General features: G+C 41.7%; 5 protein-coding genes across 7 annotated transcripts; all 5 read left to right on the forward strand.

The window, feature by feature from the left end:
• Nucleotides 1-2,482: 2,482 nt before the first annotated feature.
• On the forward strand, nt 2,483-5,770 carry LOC135585149 (magnesium protoporphyrin IX methyltransferase, chloroplastic-like). Of its 2 annotated transcripts, none has more exons than XM_065168929.1 (2): nt 2,483-3,716; nt 5,373-5,770. In XM_065168929.1, exon 1 carries the CDS (start codon nt 2,717-2,719, stop codon nt 3,674-3,676), a length of 960 nt encoding a protein of 319 aa, XP_065025001.1. In that variant the 5' UTR covers nt 2,483-2,716; the 3' UTR covers nt 3,677-3,716; nt 5,373-5,770. The 2 variants fall into 2 exon arrangements, with proteins under 2 accessions (XP_065025001.1, XP_065025002.1); XM_065168930.1 differs by lacking the exon at nt 5,373-5,770 and adding an exon at nt 3,905-3,980 and having other exon boundaries at nt 2,576-3,716.
• Nucleotides 3,700-7,117, forward strand: LOC103998857 (germin-like protein 11-1). Of its 2 annotated transcripts, XM_065168932.1 has the most exons (3): nt 3,700-3,716; nt 6,195-6,244; nt 6,333-7,117. In XM_065168932.1, exon 3 carries the CDS (start codon nt 6,333-6,335, stop codon nt 6,999-7,001), a length of 669 nt encoding a protein of 222 aa, XP_065025004.1. In that variant the 5' UTR covers nt 3,700-3,716; nt 6,195-6,244; the 3' UTR covers nt 7,002-7,117. The 2 variants fall into 2 exon arrangements, with proteins under 2 accessions (XP_065025004.1, XP_065025003.1); XM_065168931.1 differs by lacking the exon at nt 3,700-3,716 and having other exon boundaries at nt 6,189-6,244; nt 6,326-7,117.
• A 171-nt stretch (nt 7,118-7,288) lies between these two features.
• LOC103998858 (probable calcium-binding protein CML7) lies at nt 7,289-13,089 on the forward strand. The gene is made up of 2 exons (XM_009420465.3): nt 7,289-7,890; nt 12,900-13,089. Exon 1 carries the CDS (start codon nt 7,405-7,407, stop codon nt 7,849-7,851), a length of 447 nt encoding a protein of 148 aa, XP_009418740.1. The 5' UTR covers nt 7,289-7,404; the 3' UTR covers nt 7,852-7,890; nt 12,900-13,089.
• Nucleotides 13,090-14,303: 1,214 nt separating this feature from the next.
• LOC135649090 (NAC domain-containing protein 12-like) lies at nt 14,304-14,939 on the forward strand. The gene is made up of 2 exons (XM_065167198.1): nt 14,304-14,475; nt 14,584-14,939. Exons 1-2 carry the CDS (start codon nt 14,304-14,306, stop codon nt 14,937-14,939), a joined length of 528 nt encoding a protein of 175 aa, XP_065023270.1.
• Nucleotides 14,940-14,944: 5 nt separating this feature from the next.
• Nucleotides 14,945-15,933, forward strand: LOC135649945 (NAC domain-containing protein 43-like). The gene has a single exon (XM_065168933.1). It carries the CDS (start codon nt 14,950-14,952, stop codon nt 15,574-15,576), a length of 627 nt encoding a protein of 208 aa, XP_065025005.1. The 5' UTR covers nt 14,945-14,949; the 3' UTR covers nt 15,577-15,933.
• The last annotated feature ends 156 nt before the right edge of the window (nt 15,934-16,089 follow it).

Consider the following 16,089-nt stretch of genomic DNA (forward strand, 5'->3'; position numbering starts at 1 on the left):
ATCGTAATTAATCTTTATCTATAATCATGGATGAATGATTTTCAATTGAGTTAAATCAATTGATTTTTTTCTTCCCATCTTGCTTTGTAAAAAATGAAACTTAAATAATTAACATATGTAGCAAAAGAACTAATAAAAAGCTTTTGATTGAATTTGGTAGGGGATGTAACATTAAGGAGCCTCAGATAAATAAAATCAAAATAAATTAGGTTAAGGGTCCACCAATACTTCTTTGTTGTAGGAACATCGGTTCTTTTCTATTATTCACTTAATTTCTTTGGTTAGAAATACTAAGAGTTATCACTTTTAAAGAAATTAATATATTTTTTATTACACTTAGAATAAGAGTAAAATATAATTTATAAGCTTTAATTTAATCATGATGGATAAAAACGTAGATTCGCTTATAAATAAACAAGTGTGTTACTATTAATTTAATTTAAATATTTTAAATTATTGATTCAGACTCAATAAAATTAATAAGTTAATTATTTATATAATCATGATTATAATATTGAAGCCACCTATGGATAAAATATAATAATGAGACTCAATAAAAGGGATATTATCGGGTTAGATTGATAAATGTAATGTTCATGTGTAAATAAAAATACATAATTGAAAGTATTTATCATTACACTACTTTTTAAAAGATACCTTTTTGTTTGATTATAAGTATGATTTTTATGGTAATTAATAATGTTTTGAAAACATAATATATTATGTTAAAATGGTTGCATGGTTCTTAACACTATTGATAATACACGAAGATCGTTGACTAGTGAGTCGATTCGATTGGTTTTTTGTCGAAAGTGCAAGTCCCTTCTGGTAACTACTCATGGCTGACGTAGAGAGCAGACATTGCGAGCATGACAAAAGGAAGACGTAGGAAGAGTCGATTCACTAGGAGCGGCTTAGTTTTTAAGCGATAAAGCTTGGTTAGGGGAGCTGGGCGATCTCCTCTGTTGGCTAGCCTTCTGGTTGTGTCTCCGGGCTTCGTCAATGACCCTACACAACAAGCCTACACCGAGGGTGTTTCTACTTGACATATTCGATGCTTAAGTTAGGAAAGCAGAAGGGGAGGAAAACAAAAGTATCAATAATGAATTAAGAGAGTAAAAAAACTTTTTTTTCCTCTTACCCTAGCTTGGCCCGGGGCATGGTTTTTATACATAGGCGTTAGGTAGAGCAAACGGGCTTCCATCAAGGCCTCTCTTACCTAGCATGGTAGAAATATTTAAAGCGGGCAACTTGTCGATCTAGCTCCCAAGGGTAGCCACTGGGAAACTATTGGAATGACATCTTCGATCGAACTTCCTTACTTCTTCGCGTCAAGCAGGGTGTGGTCCCCTCATCGTTAGTATGGAAGGGAAGGCTAGTGAAACTAGGCCATGCCACTAACCATTAATGTAGAGTCAGGTTTATTAGTTTAGACATATTTAAAAAAGGGCCCATAGGGTGGTCCATGAAGCCTACTAAAATTCTCAATCAGTTCTCAAGTAGCTTGCAGGTAAGTGTGGTGGGGAATTGATTTTTTTTGTCATGTTCTCTCTGATCATAGAGTGGTATTCTTCTTAATAAGATTTATTATTATGACTTACGATTGGTTATCACTAACAATGAATCGGGTGATGATTATGACAACATCATGGTTTGTAATATATTATCACGTACTTAGTTTGTTTTGTCTAAATTGTATGGTATCCTTACATGTTTGTTTGTAAAGAGAATACGAGTTAGAGGAAATGTTTAACTTAGGATCTACAAGTACTTATTTCAGTAAATACTAGATAGGCAATGTAACTTCAAATATTTCACAAGCTTTGAATGATTGCACGATAAAAAATTCGAAGTGGTATGTCGTGACCGAGAGTCCCCACAAGTGCCCACATAATATTATTGTGAAATGAAACAACGAACCAACCCTAAACACTATGCAAAGGCCCATTTAGTTATATGTCACTTGAAGCTCATAGGTACTATATTAATCAACATTTTGCACCATTCTACATAGTTAGAAAATCCTCAAAATGATTACTTGGATAGGTTATTTCTAGATAATTTTACTTCTTTGTGATGACTATACACAACTTACATTTATAAACCTGAAATAACTATAAAAACTAATCAAAATGAGGTTGCTAAGTCTACTACAAACCCTCTATAGGTTATATAAAGTATAAAAAAAAATGAAAGATATAAACATACACCAGTATTACATCAAACATTCTGTTTACAATTTTATCCGTAATAATACGACGAAGAAAATAAACATGCTACCACGAGGGTTGATAGGTTAGAGAAAAACATGAGGATGATATCATGTGCAATGTTGTTAAAAATAAAATAAAATAAAATAATTTTTAATATATAAAATTTTAATATATTTTTTTAAAATATAAAAAGTAGGATGTAAAAGGTCAGGAGATAAAATATATAATTAGCTCATGCAGCCGACTTACACCGTCAAACAACCTCACAGGTAAGTCCGGTGGGGAACTGATTTTTATTTTTCTGTCGAGTTCTTTGTGACAGGAAAGTGGCGTTCTTCGTGTTACGACTTACACCCAAGAGATTGGTTACGAGCTCGCGGTATTATTTCCCTCATCCACGAAGCTCTGAATTGAAAGCACACCCCACCAACCTTATCGGAAATCTCGAGGAGGCTGTGAAGAAGAAGGGGAAGAGGAAAGACAGCTCAAGTTGGAACGCGCCGATGGCTTTTACGGGAGTCCTCTTCCCTGCCACCGCCACTGGCGCCTCGCACCGCCACCGCCACCTCCACCCGCTCTGTCCGAAGCCGCGCCGCCTCTCCTCTACCACCCGCACGCTCGCCCTGCCCTCGTCTGCCGACCTCCCCGTTCTCGATGCCCCGGTCGCCCTTGCCGCTGCCTCCTCCGTCGCCGCCCTCGCCGCCGCCCTCTCGCTCTCCGACCCCGAGCGGCGCCGCCGGCAGCAGGCGGAGGACGTTGGCGGCGGCGACAAGGAGGTTGTCCGCGACTACTTCAACAACACCGGCTTCGAGCGCTGGAAGAAGATCTACGGCGAGGCTACCGAAGGCGTGAACCGCGTGCAGCTCGACATCCGCCTCGGCCACGCCCAGACCGTCGAGAACGCCCTCAGCATGCTCCGCGACGGCGGCCCGCTCGCCGGACTATCCGTTTGCGACGCCGGCTGCGGCACCGGCAGCCTCTCTATCCCCCTCGCTTCCGAGGGCGCCCTCGTCTCCGCCAGCGACATCTCCGCCGCCATGGTGACCGAGGCTGAGCGCCAGGCCCGCGAAGCCCTTGCCGACCGACCCGACCTCCAAATGCCCAAATTCGAGGTAAAGGATCTCGAGAGCCTAGACGGAAAATTCGACATCGTGGTGTGCTTGGACGTGCTGATTCACTACCCTCAAGGGAAGGCCGAGGCCATGATCGCGCACTTGGCATCGCTGGCTGAGTCAAGGCTGGTTCTCAGTTTCGCGCCCAAGACGTTGTACTATGACCTGCTGAAGAGGGTGGGCGAACTGTTCCCTGGGCCGAGCAAGGCGACGAGGGCGTATCTGCACGCAGAGAGGGATGTGGAGCGGGCTCTGGAGAAGGTCGGGTGGAGGGTGAGGAAGAGGGGCTTCATCCGTACGCAGTTCTACTTTGCCAAGTTGGTCGAGGCGGTGCCAGTGGGCTTGGCATGAGATGATGATAACCAAAGGCACAAGGCTTTTGCCGGGAGAGGTATGTGTTCTTGTGTCTTCTTGTTCAGCTGGAATTCCTCATTTTGTATATTTCATCTAATTGTTGAAGGGTATTTAGATGAGTAGAATTCTCAGTATCTCCATGGAACTTCTATGAGTAGAGAAGCTATGTTTTGCAATTCCATTTGAAACCTTAGGAGTCTACAAGACATTACTTCAGTATTGCAGGACTCGAGCAATACAGAGTTATACTTGATGCGGATTGATCAGGCAACACTACATATAAATCTCCGATTGCCGCTCAGCCTAGTGTGATTATTTATGCTATCTTAATTCTTGGGCAATGTTACTTGAGCTATATGAGCTAACTCAAATATGCTTTTTGGTTGATTCATTGCCGATTAATTAAAGAGAGATACTGATGGAATATTAATTCTAGATGCCCTATGAATTCTCTTAGTAATGACTGGTGCCTCCTTTCAGGAGTATGTTGTCTTGAGAAATTCCTGAAATGCAACTTTAAAAAAATTATAACAAATGTGGGATTTGCTATAGATGGCAGGTCACCAATTTTGAATTCTTTTGGAGGTAATTGAGTATTTAGTTTAGATCTTTTATAGATGAAAACCTATTGGTCATGACCCTGCAAATGTATTTTGGCGATTAGCCTTTATTACAGGGTAGCTTGGAAAACCCATAATGTGAGTCTGTCCATACCTGGAGCTCTATGTCATTCGTCGCTTGATTATTGGCCAAAATTGTTTCTCCAAAGTCGAGTCATCGATAGTGAATTATCAAACTATTTAATAACAAAAGAAAAGAGGTTATCATGCTAAGAGATCATGGGGTGCATATTACTACATTGACAATTTATTTGTTACATTCCATTTTTGACTTAATATATATGTCCAGCATGAAAAGAAGTGTTAAATAGAAAATCTAGTCGATAATCAAATGCTACATGAAAGAAACAAAAATTTCTCCATCATGTATCCCTGACCGTATGGGGAGACAGATGAATTCAAGAGTTAGATCAGGTCTAATAGGTCTATAGCGGTTCATACTTTTTTTAGATGAAAACCAGGAGCAAGATGTTTACCATTTAGATATTTGAAATCTGACAATACAATTTTATTTTCTCCTTTATATGTTGTGGTTTTGTTTCACCAGGATAAAAATTTGAATTAGTTTCTTGATTATCTTGATTAATACCATAGTAGCATGCTATAGTTTGTCCTTTGCATTGTTAAACAGATTAATCCTCAATTTTTCCCAAGTATAATTCACTGCATTCTTTTATTTATATTCATCTTAGATCTGGTGCCTTCATTCTGAAAAATTGAACTGATACTAAGATTGCCAGTATCCATCCGGACAAATCAAACATTGCGAAGAATTTTCATCTTTGTTTAAGTTGCTAATCGTCCTATATGAATTTGGTTCCAGATCATATGTTTGCTACTGTGTGTGAATCTTAAAATGTTAAGCTATAATATGACACATAATGCCAAGTAGGACATCCTTCTATCTTTGTCAACCACTTGAAAAATAACCTCAAAACCTATTTTCCTCTAGAATTCTAGCTTGCTACTCATGCCCTTCAGAAGTACTTGTTGTCGATATCGCAGTCAAATTTCAGCATGTTGCATTTTGCAGGTAGAATGACTAATATTTTGTTGTTGCCCATAAATTATAGGTACCTGCTGATCTTGAAATATAGTCTTTGTTAGCTTGGTATTCAGAATGAAATGTCTCGTTACGTCATTGCCCTGTTTTCATCACAGGCTAACTTGCTCTTTCATTTTGGTAAACTTTTTCATCCTAATATAATGGAGAAGATGGTCAACAATTTTTCTTTTTTCTCTTAATCCTTGGCAGAATATCCCAGAGGGATTCTCTTCTTCTTCTTCTTCTTCTTCTTCTTCTTCTTCTTTAATTTTTGTTCCCGGTTCTGGTCTTGGTTCTAAAGCTAATATGTATTCCTTAATGGTACACTGTCTAGAGTTGGAAGTTTGATATTACAGATACATGTAGTGAGCTGTTGATCATTGATTTTAGAAGCAGTGAAGTTAGATAATATTTTCTTCTTCCCAACTTCCAGTATCTCAAAATTCCTCTTTTATATAGACTAATCACTCTAGTGTTGCAATATTAGCTTGTTTTTAGTGTGAGCATGAGGTGAGGTTTCTTCGCCACATGTATCTTCTACCAGACATAGATGGATTTGAGTGTATAGATTGATCTTATTCTGTTCTGCTGATGAGAAAGGTTTTCTGCTAATCCGTTTATAACCTTTGGAAAACCTGCACTCTTGGAGAATTCAGAGACAATGGTCAAAGGTGGACCAATTGTCATTGCCAAGGATAATAGCTCACTGTCTGTCAGTCAAAAATTGTGCCATGATAGTTCACTCTTTCATAATTATATTTTTATTTTATCTTTGTTTTACCGTAAAAATAATATTTCATATCGAAAGTAATTGATCGTTGCTGACCCTTAAAACATGTTTCCGTGGAAGCATTCTCTACTTAAGAAACAATCCGAAACGGTACTGCAGTGAACTCCAAGGTACGTCCGTCCCCATGCTTGGCCTTGCTATATATGTATGTTGCCTAAGCTCAAATCCCTACCCCATCGATCGGGTGCAAGAGGCCAGATGGAGAAGCTCTCTGATTCCGGACTCGCCGCCTCCCTCCTCCTCCTCCTCGCCCTTCTCTGTTCCTTGACGCCTTCCTCTGCAGACGATAGCCCGCTTCAAGATCTGTGCCCCGCGGCGCCGCAAGGAGAAGCAAAGCTCTTCATGAATGGCTTCCTCTGCAAGAGCCCCAGCAGCGTCATGGCCTCCGACTTCAAGACCTCGCGGCTCAACCACGCGGGCGACACCGACAACTTCCTCCGGTCGTACATGAACGTGGTGACGGCCGCCGACTTCCCCGGCCTCAACACGCAGGGCCTCTCCATGGCCCGCACCGACCTGGCCATGGACGGTATGGTCCTGCCCCACTCCCACCCCCGGGCGTCCGAGATGATGTTCGTCTCCCACGGCACGGTGGTGGCGGGGTTCGTGGACAGCGGGAACCGTCTGTTCCAGCGGACGCTGCGGGACGGCGACGTGTTCGTGTTCCCCCGCGGCCTGCTCCACTTCTGCGTGAACGCCGGGTATGGGCTGGCGACCACCTTCTCGGTGCTCAACAGCCAGAACCCGGGCGTGATGAGCATCGCGGGCGCCATGTTCGCGCCCGGATCCGACGTGATGGAGAAGCTCGTGTCGAGGATCTTAAGCTTCAAAGCTGGGAACGCCACAGCCACCGTGAGCTCTGTTTGATAGTGATGATGACGTTGTATTTATTATCATCTCATGTTGAGGATGATAAATGGATGATCTTCTTCTTACCAACACACAATCAATATGCAAATTGAATTGGGCTGATTGCAGTTTTACGTTCTGACTCGGATTTAGGTTGTTCTTTTGAACCGAACCACAATTTTGTTTGGGGACCTCAACCCGAACTGGACCCAAGTCTAATTATTGGTGCCGTGGACCTGACTGAATCAATTTTGACTGGTTGGCCCGAAGACGAGTGGGGTCAATTTGGCCCTCCGCCACCATTCGCTCTCCTTAATCTCCGGCCCATTTGCGTAAGAAACTCCTTTCTCGCCTCGTGCTCGCTAGAAAGCGATCGAGATCGGAGGAGAAGAGAGGAGAAAGGAGAGAGGAGGGGAGAGCGATGGGGAAGGAGGAGCTGACCGAGGAGCAGGTGGCGTCGATGCGGGAGGCGTTCACCCTGTTTGACACGGACGGGGACGGGCGGATCGCGTCGTCGGAACTGGGGATCCTGATGCGATCTCTGGGCGGCAACCCCACGCAGGCCCAGTTGAAGGAGATCGCCGCCTCGGAGGGCCTCACCGCCCCCTTCGACTTCCCCCGCTTCCTCGACCTCATGCGCAAGCACCTCCGCCCCGAGCCCTTCGATCGCCAGCTTCGTGACGCCTTCCGCGTCCTCGACAAGGACGGCACCGGCACCGTCGCCGTCGCCGACCTCCGCCACGTCCTCACCAGCATCGGCGAGAAGCTCGAGCCCAACGAGTTTGACGAGTGGATCCGCGAGGTCGAGGTCGCCCCTGACGGCACCATCCGCTACGAGGACTTCATCCTTCGCATGGTCGCCAAGTGATCCGTCCGATCTCATCCCCTCTTACGATTCTTGGCCTAGGTATGGTGGTGGATCTACGCTTGTGTTCCTTTCCTTCAATTTCCTCCCATATTTAATTCTTTTTAAGATCTGTTGGTCTTGGTTGGGATCTTGTTAGCTTGTGTACATTCCTTTCAAAGTTCTTATGTTTGTAGGATGCATACACTTTAATTATGTCTGTGGTTGGAATTTTGCTCATAATAACAATTGAATATGAGATGTACGGTGATCTTATAATTTCTCTAATTAAATTCTGATTCCGATCTAAACTTTTAAGGTATCGACTGAGGCAAAATACTTATGATTAAGCCACAGAGATCTATTAAAAGTCTATTACAAAAACTCCCTTCAGTATCAGAGGATACAACTATATAGAAACTTAACAACTCTTCTTGCCAAGCTAATTTCAGATTATCTTATGTGGTTAGACCTTTTTAGTATTTTGATCCCTAGACTTAAAAAATTTATATTAAAATTTCTATAGTTACGAAAGTAAAACATCTAACTTTATTTACCCTAACACCGTTGGTTCTACCGATGGTAGCATTAAATTATGGGCAAAAAAGTAATTTCAATATTTCAGTTATATTTTTGGTGATGATAGACGATGGTGCCGCTAGGTGTCGCGAGTAGCTATTGTGGATGAGGAGGGAGATCAACGACGAGAGGTGAGACAAAGAGAGAGGAGGAAGAGGACGATGCAGATGCTGACGCTTTGTATCTGTGTCGGGATCGATGCAGATGCATATGTAGAGCAGCGAAAGGGCCACTCGGCATTTGAATCAATGTCGACATAGATGTAAATATAGATGCAGAGTATCACTTGACATCTGCATTGGTGCCGACGCACATGCAGATGCAGAGCGCGTCGCTATGCATCTGCGTTGGCGCTAACAATGATGCGAGGAAGGGCGGTGCTGCTCTACATCTACATCGATGCCAATGCAAATTCAGAGTGTCAATTTCTGTGTTGTCCTCTTCCTCTTCTCCCTTTCCCTCACCTCTCTTCGTTGCTGTCTGTCATAATCGAAAATGTAATTGGGACGTTGAAATTATTTTTTTGCCCATCGTTTTCATACTTCCGTCAATAAAACTAACAACGCTAGGGTTAATAGAGCTAGATGTTTCACTCTCATAATCATGGGGATTTCAATATAAATTTTGAAATCTAGGGACCAGAATGCTAAAAAGGTCTAATTACAGGGGATAATATGTAATTAGCCTCTCCTTGCTACTAAAATACTGGACCTAGAAGTCCTAGCAAAACTAACTACCCAGTTGGCAACCTTGTTTGCCTCTCTAGAAGCACGGTTAATAGTAATGCCATCAAACATTCTCATCGAGACAAAGATGTCACTGTACGTGCTGAGTTGCTGCCAAGGAGGTGGTTTCTTCTTGTTAAAAATTTCTGCCAGGTTTCACAGCATCACTCTTCGCCGGCAGCCATGAAATTCTCTCGTTGATTGCTATCTGTATGCCTTCCCTTGCAACAATAACTTCACCCCTTCCCTCCGGGGCTTTCTTGTACATACCTACCACCTGAAACCAAGCAATTGCCATTAGAATCTCTGAGGATAAAGCCTATTCCCCCTATATATTTTTTGGAGACCACACTCCACCAGTGTTCAATTTTAATCATCTATAGTGAGGTTTCCCCATCCCACAGTGACCTTATGTATCCTGCCAGACCCTTCAGATATTTTGGCCTCGGCATAGCGCAATGAAGCCTTGATTACTATCATTCCCCTTGTAATTTGTCTTCTCCTTTGGTTTTTTGTAAATCATGGAGAGCTAAGCGAAATGGAGTTCACAGGTTGAAGGCTTCAAGTTATTTCAATATAAAATTATCAGCTACTAAGTTTTTATGACTTCTAGGTTTGCTTTTGGTAAGTGTAAGGTGAATGATTAGTGTATGTTTATTGCCAATTGTCATGTTTATCTGTTTTGGTTTAGCTTCTGGTCTGTTTGGTCTGTGAAAATGAATGGGTAGCTTTTATTCGGTGGTTTTATCTCTCTGTTCGTATTGCCAAAAGGAAATTCAATACTTTCTTTAGAAATGGACTTTAGCTGCAATTTTGTTACAAAGTTATGTATTGCCCGATTCCCAATCCACCTGGGTATTCCTTAAGAATTGCAGTGTGCTATTTGATGAACAGTTCAACTTACCGATGAGAGTAGAAGAAAGATAGTGAGTTAAATTATGAAATATATCAAGGAAATAAAAAATAAGGAGGATTTCTTTATCTTCTTTGGTGTCCACCTGAGAAAAGGAGATCTAACAAGTTTAAATACATTATTATAAGAAGAAAATAACCACTCTCATTACCATGTCTCAAGGTTTATATTCATGTCTAGCATCTACAACATATAAAAAAGCATCATGGAAGAAACCTTCCTTCATTAATAATTTCATCAGCTTCCATAATTTCATTAAATAAGACCTTTAGAAGTTTTCAAATATTCTTGAGACAGCTAAACAATTTGCCTAAGCTGTTCAATGTAACCATACAAAGATTCTTAGACATCTTAATCCAAAAAAAATGTTGGAAAGTTTACTTCAGAAGTTGACATCATTGGACTTGAGATATTGATGAATTTCTTTCTCATCCTTGTGACAAATTCTGCAGTGACATCTTTATCTTGATGTTTCTCTTGCTTTTGGTCTTTATTGGTGTTCTAATTTGTACTTGCATTATTTTTCTAGTAGACATAGATTGTTCTACTGATCAATCATGACCTATATCACCTGATCTAGATTGTTATCAACCAAGGCCGATCCAAAATTTTCTGATTTCTTGGCCTTTTTTTTCAGAATTGGTCACAAATGATTATTTATTAGGCTCTAAGTGGGTAAAATTTGGCCAATTTCAGATGGTTTGTCAAACTCATTAGTATAGAAAAAAGAATGATATTGGTGGTTGCTTTATGAGGGAGAAGAGGAAGAGAATCAAGTGAGGGAAGAAAGGCAAAGTAAAAGTTTCAAATATGGGTCAGTTGGTGCATACTAACTAATGTTAACCGGTTTGACAAAGGACCGATATCAGACCATATGGTCTGTTAGTAGTCGGCATTACTTTTTTATTATTTATTTAGACTGGCACCAGACAATATCAGTAGTATATAGCTTGGTATATTGGTAACATTTGGGTCCAATTGCTGAAATCGGTACAAGAATGAGATTCAGAACCTTGATTATGACTAAGGACATGCACAGAGGGATATTGCAGTAATCATGTTCACAAATCACAAACCTTGTTGTTGACAAACTCATTGCTTGCCACTGTTGTTGTTGTAATGTTTTGCATTTGCGATCATTTGTGACCACAAGGAGCATGTAGAGAGACAGAGTTTAAGTAGAGACTAGATCTTAGCTCTTTAAGAAAACGTATTTACCAGGTAGAGAATAAAGATGTCATGAGCTTTGGGTTAATCTTAAATTGGTGGGTGTCATTTTCAAAGGTCTTTCATTTGCCTCTTTTTTTTTGTATTATACAGAGCTTCACCCGTAACAAACGTTCGGGCCACAAGAGGCACACAACGCTATCCTTAAAGCTACAGTTGTATCATATACACCTCTTTGTATTACTTAGAAGCATGGTTTTGCATTTTTGCCATCGAACCCCTGTCGGTCCTGATTGGTCCAGTGCATGCCAAGCATGCTGACACAGTATGCTGGCATGGGCCAGGTACCCTTTTCTAAATGTTTTGACTATCAGAAACCCTAACAAAATTCTATTTTCTGGATGTTTCCTACTTGATAGAATCAAGATTATATAATTTACGTGGTTCAAGTCTACATAACAACATATATTGCACTGAAATATGTAATGGAAAAGAAATACTGATGGGATCGAAAAAATATATTGTAACACACAAATAAGGGTTGATGAGGGAACAGAGATAGAGAAAGGTAGGGAGAACTTGAGGGGTCATGGCTAGTTTCAAAGAGAGAAAAAAAGTGAAAAAGGGAACTTATATATCAAGAGGTCATACCATCTCTGACTATTTGCCTTGTCTTATGAGTGTATTACTGCACTGCAAGGTGATATGATACATTATCAATTTTATTACATTTATATCTTGGTATTATATTATTATTTGTTTTCTAAATAAACATATAATAATTAACTTTAATGCAGTATTTTATAATTTATTATTTGTATGACATTTAATCTTTTATATTCTGATTTCATTTTTTTTAAAGATATAGCAGAAATATTAAGATAAAAACATCTTCTTGCCTGATCTTTTTTCAAATTTCATACAATGTTTTTGGTAATTTTCTATTTTCTATGATTTTTCTTCTTTGCAAGACTTTTAAATTGTTTTGCAGCCAACAATGGTCCTGCCAACCCGATTTGGTGAATCCCAATCTTTTCATTCCTATCCGATCTACATTCTGATATGAATCTTTCAGACTATGGTTAAGATATTTTTTGGTAACAACAAGGCTCATAAATAGTGGCAATACTTTTAACAATTATTCCATGATCTCCTAGTCTAGTTAGGCAGCTCGTGATGTTAATCTCATTTATTCTTCTATTTGATTTCTCACATAATGTTCTTGCCATTTGTTTTATTCCCTACTTTGATTGTCTCATTAGCCGGAGCCATAGAAATTTTCATTTTCTCTGATACAATTCATATGTTTTTTACTTTTTCCAAGACAAAATGTCAGACATAAGAAATATAGTTTTTTGGTCTTTATAGACCTGAACCTGTGTAATTTTGTTTGATTTTTTTAGGTGTTAAACAAAAATTATAGTTGCTTGTATATTGTAAATATCTGCTTAACAAAAATGATTTAATTTGTCTGCTAAGTGTCCTTGGTTGGAGTAAGTATATAGACTCAAAAATATTTGATTTCAGAATGTTTAGCAAAGGTTTCACCTTTGTGGGTTCAGTCTTATAGATGTAAGTTACACATCTTTATCAGAAATTGTTCTTGGATTTGCGTTTATCTTTTATAATTCATGTACTGTGAAATTGACTAGCATTCTTACATTGTATCTCTTCTTTGATTGCTGCAGAGTTTCTTTTCCAAGCACAAAACTGTTTGACGAATTGTGGTATGGATGATGAGTCGGATGTAGTAAGTGGTTGATATTTTCTCTAGCAGTATGTCAAACTTGGTTGTTTTGATGATTGTTTGATTAACATTTTGGTTTCTTAGCTGGCTGGCTCTTTTGATGATATAATGTCTATAACAATTATGTTTAATCTTCTCTGTGTTGCTTTACTGATTTCTTTTTTTAATTTTATTTTGTTTCTGATGAATCTGAGTTCGCACGTAGTGACAAATAATTATGGTAATTTATTTGCATAATCGTCCTCATGCAAACTCGTTGGTGCCTTATGTCTCATTTGCTTTTGGGCATTTTTATCATTTATATACTCCCCGAATCATATGGCAATTTTATCATAAGTGAATCCTCTGATTCATACAATCAGATCAAACGCCCTGGATATGTTGGTCGACTAGAACTTGTAGGTACAAGTGTATAGGCTTTATCCAGTCACTTAGAGAGATCACAAAACACTCTTTTTTTCCTTTTGTTTCGAGAAATGAAAGATATTGCTCAAATAGAGAGATCACAGATCACTCCTTTCAAAGCTTTTATGAATATGTCGGCTGGTCTGGCTGGTGAGGTATCCTGGATCAAATCGTCTTCACCAGTTATCCTTAGAAGGAAGAGAAAAAAATATTACTAACAGTCGGTAAATCCTTAAGAATTGACGTCATTAACCATCATCCCTTGCGCCTCGCGTACGTCAAAAAAAACCCGTACAAGCCATATTATGGTCAACAAGCCATCCTTCGCATACTTATAGCAATCACCAGGATAAAGAGAAGGCAGTGTCTGTTAGAACTCGATGTTGCCCCACCACCACATTGTGGCCGTTGTTTCCAAGCGTGGCGGGCTCCACGAAAACGCTACGCCTCCGACCCATCCATCATCATTCCCCCCCCCCCTTCGCTACGACCCCTTCCTCACCGCCCCTCCCTCTCTCTGTGCCTGTTCTTTTCGGTGTTGTTGCCGTTGTAGTTGGTCGCCTTTGCTGTTATTGTTGTAGTTGTTGCGGTGGTTACACAGTAAGAGGAAGATGAGAAGGAGAGGTGCAGTCTGATGGGATAAAAGTGAGATTCTCTGCAAGTGATGGCGGTAGTTTCGCTTGAGCTTTTCTTGGAGATCTTTAAGGTCGGGTGTCGTGGTTTCAGACGCTGCCCTCCTCTCTCGTCTTCTCTCCTCTAATCCCCTCGCACGCACACGCGTATCGGGTGGGTGGCCCCTCTCTGTTCCTGCAAAACTAACCCCACCAACGACAAGTACGCAGAAACGCATGGAATGCTCCCTCTTCCTCTGATCACTATATAACCTTGCTTGCCTACTGCTACTCTTACCAAACTTGCTCTTGATTCTTACCGGATAAAGATGAGCATCCCAGTGAATGGCCACTCGGGCGTGCCGCCGGGCTTCCGCTTCCACCCAACCGAGGAGGAGCTCCTAAACTTCTACCTGAGAAAGAAGGTGGCGTGTGAGAAGATCGACCTCGACGTCATCCGCGACGTCGACCTCAACAAGCTCGAGCCATGGGACATCCAAGGTGTCGCCGACGCCCAGCTCTCTCTGATACTTTAGCTTGCTCTCTCTTGTGAACCAGAGAAGTGCACTTTCTGATACTTTCGCTTGCTCTCCTACACGCTTATTGAAGTTGCTATCGAATCTTGTGAAGCAGAGAAGTGCAGGATTGGGTCGACGCCGCAGAACGACTGGTACTTCTTCAGCCACAAGGACAAGAAGTACCCCACGGGCACTCGCACCAACCGTGCGACGGCGGTCGGGTTCTGGAAGGCCACTGGCCGGGACAAGGTCATCTGTTCCAGCATCAAGCGGATTGGGATGAGGAAGACGCTGGTGTTCTACAAAGGCCGCGCCCCTCACGGCCAGAAGTCAGATTGGATCATGCATGAGTACAGGCTCGACGATCGCTCCGACATGAGCTACCCACCCAACGTATGCAGTAGGGTTTTAGAGCTTGTCGATATAGTCTGCTTGCTTGTGTTCTGATTTCTTCTTGATGATCCAGCCTGCTTGCTTGATGGAAGAAGCTGCAAACCAAGAAGATGGTTGGGTGATCTGCCGAGTGTTCAAGAAGAAGAACCATCATCATCAAAAGAGCGTGGAAAGCGCCACCAACTGCTCTTCTTCTTCTCTCTCCGCCGATGCCAAGACAGAGTGGCTGCACTCAAACGGCGACGGCATGTTGGGCCAAATCCTCCAATACATGGGAAGATCTTGCAAGGAAGAGAGACAAGATCTCAACAGTGAGAAGTTGATGAGGCTTCCACCTCTCCATAGCCCGACCCTTCCATGGTTTCCGGAGAACTACACCAACCAACAACTCGATCATCCATCCGGGTATCAGACGAGCTACGTACCGGACGCGATCCATGCCCTCGCGGGCACCGAGTCAAACATCAACACCTGGGCCGCGCTCGATGGGCTTCTCGCGTCGGAGCTGGACGGCCAGGCGGAGGCGCTGAAGCCACTCCCCTGCTTCGATGACCCAAGCTTGGGTGTCTGCTCGCCTGCAACACTGTTCACCCCGGACATCCATCGCAATCGCGACAGGGACGACGGCGACGACGATCTGTGGAGCTTGGCGAGGCCAGCAACGAAGCACATCAGCCACGTTCCATACTAACGCGAAACCTTCGTTTTCTTCACGGTCTGAGGAAAACGAGTTTTGTCGCCCCAAATAGTATGCATAAATAAGGTGAGTGAGTGGTGGTAGATGGCTCCTCCTGTAATATTTTACGGAGAGGTGGATGTTAGGAGAAGATGGAACTTTAGTTAGTGTAGTTTGGTGTGGCTTCGTTTCATCTCTGGCCGAGGAATTCCACGGCGATGGGGATCCATCGTTCTGTCTTGTCAAAGTTGGCGTCAGCCTGCTTTAAGAGAGGAGAGTGACATGAGAAGGGATCGCATGTGAAACACACACAGAGAAAGCGTGCTTAGTGCTGCGTTAATTTAATTAGCATTTACATGTTTCAGAATTTAACATGGTCTTAGAGTAACATTTGGAGCATCAAAGTCATTCCAACGTCACATCATCGTGATAGTGTGTTGTTGTCCCGTAAAAGAAGCCCCAAACCAAACCAAAGTCAAATACCTTTTAGTATTTATTTGATATTCCTATAAACATCTATCTTAATAT

Source organism: Musa acuminata, chromosome BXJ3-9, assembly GCF_036884655.1.
Source record: "Musa acuminata AAA Group cultivar baxijiao chromosome BXJ3-9, Cavendish_Baxijiao_AAA, whole genome shotgun sequence".
NCBI classification, from domain to species: domain Eukaryota; kingdom Viridiplantae; phylum Streptophyta; class Magnoliopsida; order Zingiberales; family Musaceae; genus Musa; species Musa acuminata.

Coding starts and splice junctions, on each gene's coding strand:
- LOC135585149 (XM_065168929.1), top strand. CDS start 2,717: ATGGCTTTTACGGGAGTCCTCTTCCCTGCCACCGCCACTGGCGCCTCG.
- LOC103998857 (XM_065168932.1), top strand. CDS start 6,333: ATGGAGAAGCTCTCTGATTCCGGACTCGCCGCCTCCCTCCTCCTCCTC.
- LOC103998858 (XM_009420465.3), top strand. CDS start 7,405: ATGGGGAAGGAGGAGCTGACCGAGGAGCAGGTGGCGTCGATGCGGGAG.
- LOC135649090 (XM_065167198.1), top strand. CDS start 14,304: ATGAGCATCCCAGTGAATGGCCACTCGGGCGTGCCGCCGGGCTTCCGC. Junction 14,476..14,583: donor CGAGCCATGGGACATCCAAG/GTGTCGCCGACG, acceptor CGCTTATTGAAG/TTGCTATCGAATCTTGTGAA.
- LOC135649945 (XM_065168933.1), top strand. CDS start 14,950: ATGATCCAGCCTGCTTGCTTGATGGAAGAAGCTGCAAACCAAGAAGAT.